General features: G+C 42.2%; 1 protein-coding gene across 16 annotated transcripts in view; it reads left to right on the top strand.

The window, feature by feature from the left end:
* The first annotated feature begins 4,445 nt into the window (after positions 1 to 4,445).
* The window catches only part of LOC147149181 (alanine and arginine rich domain containing protein), a 29,236-nt gene continuing 22,038 nt past the window's right edge, over positions 4,446 to 11,643 (top strand). For 5 of the 16 annotated variants that reach the window (XM_086028008.1, XM_086028006.1, XM_086028014.1 and 2 more), the window contains exons 1-11: positions 4,447 to 5,512; positions 6,331 to 6,445; positions 6,540 to 6,713; positions 7,220 to 7,326; positions 7,419 to 7,556; positions 7,701 to 7,861; positions 8,015 to 8,051; positions 8,137 to 8,209; positions 8,886 to 8,937; positions 9,283 to 10,682; positions 10,856 to 11,135. In XM_086028008.1, coding sequence (XP_085884134.1) covers positions 5,313 to 5,512; positions 6,331 to 6,445; positions 6,540 to 6,713; positions 7,220 to 7,326; positions 7,419 to 7,556; positions 7,701 to 7,861; positions 8,015 to 8,051; positions 8,137 to 8,209; positions 8,886 to 8,937; positions 9,283 to 10,682; positions 10,856 to 11,135 — 2,737 coding nt within the window. In that variant the 5' untranslated portion in view covers positions 4,447 to 5,312. Of the gene's footprint in view, positions 5,513 to 6,330; positions 6,446 to 6,539; positions 6,714 to 7,219; positions 7,327 to 7,418; positions 7,557 to 7,700; positions 7,862 to 8,014; positions 8,052 to 8,136; positions 8,210 to 8,885; positions 8,938 to 9,021; positions 9,192 to 9,282; positions 10,683 to 10,855; positions 11,136 to 11,643 lie in introns of all 16 variants that reach the window. The other 11 variants (XM_086028001.1, XM_086028002.1, XM_086028003.1 and 8 more) reach the window with 8 other exon arrangements.

Genomic DNA, 11,643 nt, shown 5'->3' with positions numbered 1-11,643 from the left:
TCAGCGCATATAACCTCGAGTCAAGCCGTCAGTCAGAGCAGACACCTCGGACGACGTCGTGATTGGCTGCTTCAAGTCCAACCCCCTCTTGCCTCCAAAACACACACGTACGCTACTCGCACATGCACGCGCACACGTAAACGCAACCCCCACTCTTGAGCTGCCCGCGTCTTTACGCGCTGTTTACGCGCAGTGTTTCCCAATCTTCACCGAGCCGAGGCGCACATTTAAAGACATTAAAAAGACATTGATTTCACTGCACGCAACCGAACAAAGATGTCTCCAAAAAGCAGACAGGCAAATTGCCATCATGTTGGAAAAGCATTTCATTGTTTTGCTGGCCACTCTCCGTTGCCGATATTAATAGATGACCAAATATATTTTATAGGGTTGTAAAATTCCGGGAATTTGCCGCTTGGAAATTTTCCATGGGAATTAACAGCAATAAACAAGGAATTTTCAAAACTGGAGGGAATATAAATATCACTCGTGACAACATATTTGAGCATAATTCCCAACTAAAATAACCAGATTTCATTGAATATGAAAATGATTTCCTGATAGGTTTCACAAAAATGCAAAGAGAAGCTTGAGAGAAGAGGCTTTTTTTTTATTTGAAAGTAATAAAAGAAAAGAGGGGTAAAACTACAACAATTTGTTTCAGCTCTGGTGCGTGACAAAAGAAAATACACCTTGCCAGCTTTTCAAATTAGACAGATAATTCTTGAAAACAGAAAGCTTGTAGTTTTTAGGCTGGCACAAGACACAATGCATTCGCCACAAATCGTTTTTGGAGCTGAAAACATCAAACAATTCTCTTAAATAAGGCCATAAATGGGGAATATCTTGTTTCTCCAAATCTGTTGTAGTTATCTTTCGCTCGTTCCTCCATCTCGTTGCTCTCCCTGTTTTTCCACCCTATATGACTCCCAGAGCTCAATCAATCGATTGATCAATCAATCAAGTAAATGCGGGGAGCAGATTTCACAGATTTACCAAAAAAAACAAAAACTGATTGTACTATACCATAAAAGTAAAAAGTCATCAGAAAAAAACAATACTCAAGTAAAGTGCAGTTACCAGAAAAATGTATTTAAGTACCGGCACAGTAACAAAGTATTCGTACTTCTTTACTTCCCACCACTGTCAGCAGAGTGCTCCAACCTCATTATTTACTCGAGAGATTCTTATTGTATCAGCTGATGAATAATCCGAATTGATTTGTTTTTTTTAAAGTGTCATTTTTTTAATGACTAAGCATTTCCCCACACCAGAACAACACTGCACAGCCTCCAGGCTTCACTCCACTCCTGCAACGTCAGACCTCTTTTCATTTTTTTTTTCTTCCTTACGCACACGCAACATTCACGTAAAAACAACAGGCTGAAGTTGCACCTACATATAGCTGTACTGTAATGAGGCTTCTCGTCACACCTTCTACCTGCTTTAAAGTGATTTATTGCAGCTACTTAAAGAAAGACAGAAAGGAAAAAAAAAAAAAACGACCTCGCAATCCAGTAGTAGAGTTGCGTTGTAAACACACCAAATATGTACCGCATGTTTGTGGGAACAGACTCAAGTCCCACACAGATATGCATGGGTGGGATTTAATAGAATGAAAACACAAGTTTATGCATCTTCAACTGAGTCCAAACCAAGTTTTCGTAAACACGCATTTCATTTGATAGATGCAGATTCTTCACTGTGCTGACTTCAGGTGCTTTCGTGCTAAGAAGGGAAAAAAAAAAAGGAAAAGTGACGGCCAACGCCTTCCTTTTGGATGATGGACACACAGCGCCACCCAGAGGTGAATAAATAAGTGCAACTTCAGGAAAACAACTTAAGAAACAACTTTGGTGGACGTATCGCTCGTGTGTATTTAATGCAATATCGCGTGTAATTTGCTAAAATGGCATATTTTGCATTTGGTGTGCTAACAGGTTATTGTCTCAGAATTGAACTCGTGTAGGTGATGCTATTCTAAATAAAGACATTCATGGTGTACTGAAACAATCCAAACTAGATAAGGATGGATTTTCATTATTACACAATGGATTGACTGTGATTGGAATCAACAACGGCAAAAAAAAACCCTCTCCTCTCATTTATTCAATTTTCTTTACGTTGACAAGAATCAAAATCAAGGTAATTTAAGCAGATGGTTATGGTTGCCACACCGCAACGCAAAAGAGATGGTACGACAGTAGACTCATGTGTGCTGCCATGGCGACGCCTAGTGGCCAAGTGGAGCAACAAAACAAAATTGCACTTCTTCCAGCTCATTGAATGAAAACTACTTTTAAAAAAATGCTTCGGATGGGGACTGCCTAATGAAAACAAGAAAACTTTATGACACCAGATTTTTCATGTTCTCCTTTAATCATTTATCGACTAAAATGGAATGTAGCACAACTGCTAATTAACACATTACATGCTAACACATTAAATATATATGAATTACTTTAGAATAACATATACTGGTTACTGAAAGTTAATTATTTTAATTTTTATTTTAAAAAAAAACAACAATGCATTAAGCTTCCCTTTCATGACACTGAGATGCCAAAAGGTATAGCAATATTTCATTGCTTTGGCATGGCACAGAAACAGCGATTTGGTGAGACTTTATGGAAGAATATTGATACAATTTGATACAATCGTTTGGATCGTTTTTTTAATTTAAAATTGTCTGAATCCTCTGAGTTTTTGTTTTGAATCAAAACTAATCATTTGCTTTTACTTTGGAAAACAATGGTCATCGTTTTTGCCTATTTCCTGACATGTTATGGACCGAACCATTTGCTGAATCCTAATTCATTTATCTTTGTGCATTTCCGATAATGTCAACTTGAAATAATGTCCCATTTTGGAGTAAAGGAATGGAAATCAAAACAGGTTTTTTTTCGATTATTTTTTTTCAATTATTTTGTCGATTGATGAATCAATCGACTAAATAATAGATTATTAAAATAATCATTAGTCATGGCTCAGGTGTCTGTCAAAATGAATACAGCTAATTGAACTGAGAATCCATCCATCCATCGGTCGTTTCGGTCATTCATAGATCAGTCAGATGTCCCCTTGGCCGTTGCCCCCCACCACCAGCCCGTTAGCACGCCCCTGCATGTGCTTTCAATTTAACACTAACATACGCTAAAGGTCAAAGCACTAATTATAGGACTTTGAAGCTAAGGTCTCAAATAAACACCCCAAAAAGTCCATTTGGACGTATTATGTCCCGGGCCCCCCACCATCCTCCGTCTGCACGACGCACAAAAGGAACAACTGGAAGCAGATGTTTTTTCACGTTTGTTGTCGGAACACCTTAAAGATGCATTTTCACCTCTTTTTTCTTTTTTTTCCAGCTGTGTAGTGTGTGTTGTTTCTAAATGGTTGCTTCCACAACCCCCCTCCCCACCAACACACACACACACACACACGCGCACATCCACGACTGACCTGAAACAACTTTGCCTTTTGATGTCGAAAGGCTGCGGGCAACACCACAAGGCCTTTTGGCGGCAGGACGGATGGTCATTTGATCCCTGTAAAACTGCATGCGGCCTTTTAAGCGGGACAATCTAATGGGACACACCCAGCTAAAGCGGTTTCCTCAATGAGTTCGCTTCTGTTTTCTCAGGTAATGACCCACTCTGCCAAATTATATATGAGCGGGTCTGTAAGTATAAAACTGAGCACAAACAATGAGTTCTGGATCCTTGTCATTGCAGGCAGGATAGCATAAAAGCATGGTAGTATAGCACATTTACATTTTGAAACTTCTTTTAAATATATATAGATTATTGCTGTGACAATAACCTTTTCTTCACATTTCAGATCAATTGAAGTGCTTGCAAAAATATAGGGGAAATTTTATACATATAAATATATGTATCGATAATGTTTTTTTCCTTTGTTGTCAAGTTTTTTTGGTCTAATGGGTTTTGGGTTCCGTGCGGTGGACCGGGCAGGCTGACAATAAATTAAAGCTGTATCCATTGTTTGGAGACAATGAGTGCTAAATGTGTTGCCTTTTCACTAATTTAAGGAAGTTGTTGTTTGAGGAAGCTAATTGTTTTATATTGCATGTAGTCAAACATGACAATCAGACACTTCAGACAGCCCCCCGGAAGTCTTGGGCTAGGCCTGCCATTCATTTATTCCTTGATTACAAAGCCTCAGTGCAGTTTTACGATCCAATACAGTCATTATGGCCTCAGAGAATGTAGCCTTTTAGCTGAGGATATCACACATACAGCAGAATGCACTTCATTCACAGGAATTCGAGCAGACCACGGGCCACATCCTCAACTCAACTTTATTTATTTATAGAGCACTTTAAAAACAACCACAGCTGCATAAAAAATGCTGTACATAAAGTATCGGACATATAAAGCAGACTAGAGACGCTTAAAACTAATTACATAAAAACAGTCCTCAGTCAATGAAGCTCCAAACTGTATGTTTCAAATTTAATGCAATACAATTTTATTTGTATAGCGCATATATTTGTGCTTATCGTGTGGAATATGTATTTTTTCATTACATGTTTTTATATTATTTATGAACATCACATGATTTTATATGTCTTTTCCATGTATTTGGAAGAGTACCGTACTGCACTGATTCCCAACCAATGTGCCGTAGCAAAATAGACAACATATTGTTGAACAAGTAAATTACCTAAGTCCCACTTTTTTGTGACATTTTTGTTTAGTGGCGTACTTTGTGTGTGTTTTTTTTTCTAATGTAACATATGTGCCTTACTCAAAAAAGGTATGGAAACACTGCTGGACTGTAATACAATAAGCCATCTACTGTATGATATGGAGGGTTAAGTAACACAAAATTAAATGAACAAATACATAATCAAACAAATAAATAAATGCGTCATTAAAAAAAATGAAGTACTTCATTCCGGAACTGAGGGTAGCGCTATAGTACCAAAATGCTGGATAACGTTTCTCAATAAATCGAGGATAGAAGAAGAAACAGGGACCCTGCGCATGCGCACGAACGTCTCCAGCGCTGAGGCGCTACTTGTGGCGGGCAGTCTCCTTGGCTGGGTGGAGAGTTCCATTCAAATAGAAACAATTATGACGCTCCGTGAGCGGTCAAGTTGAAGAAAATGACTTGACGAGACCGTTTCTCGGATAGTCGCGTTAAACAATGTCGTACTCCGACGACATTTTCCGTGGCTAATCCGCTTTGGACGTCTTAGTTATTTACCCGGCGTGAGAGGCGCTGGTGATGATCCCCTCGCTCCGATTTAAGTCGCAGACAGACTAGACAGTGGCGGCGAAGCCTTCAGCATGAAGAAATTATTCAGCTTCTCCAAGAAGAAACAGTCGCCGTCCCGCGCGGCCGAGCGGGCCAACGCGCCGTGTGTTGGTTACGAGGTGAAAGAGAAGGACCTGGGCAAGTTTCACAAGGCTGCCTGGCGGGGAGATGTGGCCAAGCTGGAGCATCTCGTCAAGAGCAGTGATGTCAATCAGCTCGACAAGCACAACAGGTCAGCGAAGGATACACTTTGTTCTCGTTCAACTCAACCTCAGAATATTCACGTTGAGTATCAAGTAAAAAGTGTGAATTTGAGCAAATGTTCCTGAATTCCTTACAATCCTTCTTGATGATGATTATTATCATCATGCAACAAGTGAACCATCTCAAAACCTTGAATGTAGTTAATAGGGACGTTAATCAACATTTAATATAATTACCTTTCTATTTCCTAAAATGCATATCTGGTGCCACTTTCCACTTAATTTCACATTTGTACTGCATCCTCCTCTGCTGACACCGACAGCAGAGCTACTGCAACAGGCAAGAGCGTCTGGCTCTTCTTGTTGTCGGTTACGCACATAAACACAGTCGAAACATTTATTAATTTCGACAACTAGTTTGTTTCCCTCAAACCTTCTCCTCTCCAATTAGATAATTCTGCTTTGTCACTCTTTTCCTGAATTGTCTGAGATGGTAGGGGAAGAGCACTCAAAACGGTCGCGATGGATTATACTTTTTGCTTTTTCTGTAAAAATGTGCCTTGACTCAAAGGTTAGAAAAACACAGAATTAGACACACAACAGATTTAGGGCTCCCTGTTGTAATAAACCGATGTCTTCTGTGCTTAAATGTGACTAAATCGGGGTATTAAAGTTCACATAAAATGCTTTCTTTTCATTTCTAAAGTAAATTACCTCCACTAATTTGACATTACTGAGAGGCAGAAGGGCTCCAGTTCTCCGTGGTCCTATTTTAACATAAACCGCATCAGTACTAAATGGCATTGCCTATAAATCCATATAATGACTATTCTCATTTCTCTTACAGAACAGCCCTTCACCTCGCTTGTGCCTGTGGAAATGCTGAGGTGGTGAGATTTCTTGTGGAGAAAAAAGCCAAGCTCAATTTATGTGACAATCAACACAGGTCGGCCTTAATGAAGGTAAGCCTGGAGAGAAGACTCTCGGATAAGTTGACATGTTGATGAGCGTCGACGATTTTCATGATCATGTCAAATCTCCCTCGTTTTTGATCAGGCAGTACAAGGCCAGTATGATATATGTGCTAATATTCTGTTGGAAAACCACGCTGATCCCAACTTGGTGGACACAGAGGGAAACGCAGCTTTACATTTGGCCTCAAGCATCCCGTCAATCTCCACTGTTGGCACCCTCGTGGATCACGACGCTGACGTCAACGCCCAGAATAAGGTGACTTTCATTATTAAGTCTTTTGGATAAAGGCTTTGTCTCCTTATTGTGGCCAACATTCTGAGAAGTAAATACAGTAGACTACGTTATCCAGCTTTCTTTTTTTTTTTTCTAAGTGATGCATTCAGTGCCACATAGTTTCCGACTGGTATTGTTTTGTAATGCAATACCCGACCCACTGTTGTTATTTTGAAATGTAAATCCTCAAATTCTCATATCCAGGACACAATTTTATTTTCGATCTGCTTTTTTGGCCTACTTTCCATCCATCCAACTTCCAACGTTAAATATCATGTTCCTTCACAGATGTTCTCCCTTATATGGTTAGCCTAATAGCACGGTATCCCTCATCATATTTGAATATTTAAAAAAAAAAAAAAAAATCCCACAAACAAGAAGAGTCCAGTTGCCTTGATTCAACCTGTGCCGATGACCTGTACGACTGAGAATCTATCGACATAAAGATTTTTTTGGAATTGTATTTTACGTCGTAATCTCATTTTTAGGAGGGCCTTTCACCCCTGTCCGTGGCAGTCCAAGAGGACCACATAGAAGTGGCTGAGATTCTGTTGAACAATGGTGCCGATGTCAATATTTTGGACAGAGATCGAAGGTCAGTGCCAAACAATGACACACTCGTGTGTGTGTGTGTGTGCAGTATTTAAATATTTCTTAACGGCGCTCGGTCCCGAAACAAACCTCCAGGTCGTCATTAATGGTAGCTGCCGGCAACGGACACATCAGCATGCTGCGACTGCTCTTGCAGTTTCATGCCGATATTTCCCTGAAGGATAACAAAGGGCACTCGGCTGAGGATTACGCAGTGATCGAAGGCCATCATCCGTAAGTTTCTATTTGCACCCGTCAAGGACTGACCTAAACTGAGAGGACAATCGATTTATTCTCTAAGAAAGCATCTGCCTATTAAAAAAACCCAAAAAAATCTTATAGCTCGGTGTCATTGTCAGTGTCTTGACTCTGTTGCAGCTGCGCCATCCTCATAACTGAGCACGGCGCTCAAAGGAACCAGGCAGCCGCTCTGTCTCACCCAGGTCCAAGTAAAAAGAAGTCGAAATCAGAGTTGGCCGACGCATCCCGGGCCCTTGAAACCGGCTTCTCTGTGGGAGGGCCGGCCACCGACAAAGAGGGTGAATAATTCACGCAAGATCAAAAAGGGCAATGATGGCAGTGTTCATGAAATGGTTTACTAGACTAAACTGTACTAGAGTTTGTTCGCTTATAAAATGAGTTTCCATCGGTCTTAAAATTTTTAAAAGTTCCCTGCATTTTTTTTCTTTCAGATTTTGAGGATAATTCACAAGCAGAGTCACTAAGCCGGTAAGCTTATATTTCTTTTCACTGTGTGAAATCGAAGCGCGTTGGTGAGCGTCCAGCTTCCAACTCTTCTTTTCGATGATTTTAGGATGTCAAACAAAGGCGGCACTGATGAATGGGCTTCGTCTGAGGATGACTGTGAGTCACTTACTGTTGAAAAGGTTGGTCAAGTCAATATCAACTTTATTGTGGAATGTAATCACTTATGTTTTTAACAGCGTTTATTTGCATGTAACGTCCTGTTTACTTCTTTAATAGGGATCGACCGATTATCGGTTCAGATATTCAGTGTATTTGACAAATATCGGCATCGGTCTTTTTTTAAGTATCTAATGGCCGATATGAAATCACTTAAAAAAGACTGGTATCTTCAAATTGGGAACACTCTGCACTTTTTGTTTTTGTTTTGTGTTTGAAATCAAAACTAAGATCAGTGAAATTTTCACATTTGTGTCGTTTGGACATTTTGGAGGACTTTATTTGCGGTAGAAAACTATATGGAGCTATTGTTTAAGTTTTCATTTCACTTTTGAAGACGTGAGGATGTTCCCTTTTTGTGAGAATTTTAAACCAAAGATGTATATTGGCAAACATGAATAATAATGGTAAACGATGACATAAAGACGTTTCAGCAAAGTTAAGAGGTTTATTTTATTTATTTATTTATTTATTTTGACACCAATATTTTCCTTTTTCCTGTAAATGAATATCGGCTCCGGTTATCTGCTTCCTTGACTACTTCAAATCGGTATCGGCCCTGACAAAAAAAACAAAAAAAAAAAAACATCGGTCTATCTCTATTCTTTAAGCAACCTTTCCCCTTTTTTTTCTTTTCAGACTCCACCCAAAATGAACCTTAGGAAAATGCTTGAATCTAAAAGAGGAAAAGGTACTTGACAACTCATTTTCTGCGCAATCCTCCCTCCAATAGTTGAATCGGCGTGGATGGTAATTGTATCCATGACGTTCATAGCCTTTGCAGTGCTTGACAAATCCATGAGCGCTTCAGAGTCTGACAGTGACAATAGTGCCGCGAGACTTGTGTCCAGTAAACCCGCCGAGCCCCCAGTAGAACCCTCACCTGCTCCTTTCCTTCCCAAAGCCTCCCAGATGACCTCTACCCCTCTCGTAATCCACTCAAAGGTACATGTTTCTGTTTATTCTTCTGCCGCTTTCCTTTGATGTCGTTCCTCTCCTTTTTTTTTCCCGCCCCCCTTTTAAATATTTCAACAAGCCAAGCGTCTGTCGGAACCTGTTGAGGGAAACCGTGGTACGATAGAGCAGCTGTCGGGAAGTCGGTCAAGTTCGGAATCTCAAGCCCGGAGCTCCGAAGGCGATGGCTCTGAGGAAGAGGAGGAGGAGGAGGAAGAGGAGGAGGAGGAGGAAGAGGAAGAAGAAGAAGAGGAGGATGAAGATAATGAGGAAAGTGAAGAGATAGAAGAAGAGGAGGAGAGTGAAGATGACTCTTGTTTGGCCTCTGTTCAGTCTACCGCTTCTTCTTCAGACGGCGCGCAAAAGCCCCCCCCCGTGGAAGTCGATCTTGATAGTGGAAAAGCTGAAAACAAACGCGGTTGTGAAGGCCTGCCCAGCAGCGCCGGTGCGACTCCGGATAATTCTCCACAAGCATCTGGAACGCCGCATTCGGAGATGCTGCGGTCGTTGGACGCGGACCAGGATTTGGTCGTATCAGCCGTTAGAGTGGAATCCAATTATTCCGACGAGGATGACGAATTGATGTTGCCACCGGGTCAAACAGACATTTCCAGTCTCGGCGCGCAAGCGGCAAACCGGGCTAAGGGCGGCGACGGAAAAACGAGCCTCGAAGACGACCCCCGAGCAAGTCGGACAAATAGGCCGGCCGGAGGCAAAAATGGCGACGCGGACGCCGAAGATGGCGTTTCCAAAAATGAAAAACGCAGATCCTCACGGGGCTCCTCCTTGCGGGAAACAGACAATGAGGGCTGCGAGGAAAAGGATGACGTCACTAACGAGACCACCTGTCCAAACGGTGGCAGGGCCGCATCGCCGCGAGGGACCAGCTCACGGCCGAATGATGAACAAATACCCCTCGACGAAATTTCTCCACCGTACTCTCCTCGGTCCAACAACAGAGAATCTGATTGGGATTCGCCATCCGAAAACGACGGGGCGCCGCTCGCTGGGAGAAATGCAAACGTGACATCAGACGAGCAGTTGGTTGAAGCCTCTCTGGCATCCGGTGAAAAAGTCCGTAATGAAAACACTCTCAAAAGACGAGTCCAATCATCCAAACGCTCGCACGGCCAACGCGAGCTGTCAGAAGAGGGGAAGGATTTTGTGGCTCTCCGCAATCCTTCCACCGCAGCGACTCCGCTACGTTCCAAAGCTGGAAATTGGTCAGAGAAGATGGCCGAAGAAGAGAATTGCTCAAAGGCGTCCGTCGAGTTCCCCGCTGATGGCGGTCGTACGTCTCCGGAAGACGGGGGGACCCATCCTCGCGCAGACCAGTCCTCGGGCGAACTCAACCAAAATAAGATGGCCGCTGTTCCTTCGGGCGAAGTTGACGCCGCCGGCGCTCGCTCGGATGGAAGCGTCTTTTCCGAACCGTTGCCTCACACCGACATTGACGATGTTGATTTGCACTCACCCCGTGAGGTAGGCCGCTTCAGAGGACGGACGCCGCCGCCATTCGTTAGTCATGTGTCTACATGTACAGTATGTTTCTATTTATCAAGAGGGTAGCGTGCGCCTTGGAGTTTCGCGTCGTCTACCTCTTGTGTCGTTGTGTTTTACGGGTGCGCCGCTTTCCCTGCTTTTTTCTCATCGAGGAAACTATCTCAGGAGGTGATATTTTGCTACAGAAAGAGGAGGACGAGGTTGACACTAGTCATGAGGACCCAGGCGGTGATGATGATGAGGACCAGGACGACGACGACGATGATGATGATGATGATGATGATGATGATGATGAGGGCCAAGAGGAGGAAGGAGAAGAAGAGGAGGAGGAGGAGGATATCTCCGGGGATCAACTTGAAGGAAACAGAGGCCTCCTGGATGTTACGACAGATGTTCCTGAAAAAAGAGACGTTTCCAAAGATGCGAAAAGCGGTAAGAACTGTTCCGTTTCTCACTTCAAAATTGACGCCTCACCTCAAATGACCTCCTTTTTTTTTTTCCCCAGGTGATGAATTAAAATACAGTGGCGGGTGGGTGCCTTGACTTGCAAGTTCATAATAATTTGTTCAGTGACCACACTCATAACTCAAAGCACCCTCAAATGCGCTTTGCCCATTCAAATGAATAGAAAGGCTATTTGTCTGTTCCATCCCCCTATGAAACACCAACCCAAAAAACTTGGAATATATTTTAATAAGGGGAAAAAATTATATATATAAAAAAATTTTTTAAAAACACCATCAAAAATGTAAGTCTATCGTGCATCATGAGTTCTTGCATTCATTGCGCGGCTCCTTGTGCTGTGCATGCATTGGCCACCAGGGGCAATTTATTCCCCAGTCACACGAAAAAAGGTGGTCTCAACAGCTGAATACGCTTCAGTAACGATGGTCGTTTTTCAAACAATATATGCCTGTGAGCATTCTTGTCTGTCTGCGTC

Source organism: Filicampus tigris, chromosome 4, assembly GCF_054856515.1.
Source record: "Filicampus tigris isolate MCC_2025a chromosome 4, RoL_Ftig_1.0, whole genome shotgun sequence".
NCBI classification, from domain to species: Eukaryota; Metazoa; Chordata; class Actinopteri; order Syngnathiformes; family Syngnathidae; genus Filicampus; species Filicampus tigris.
This window is presented reverse-complemented; position numbering and strand designations above follow the sequence as displayed.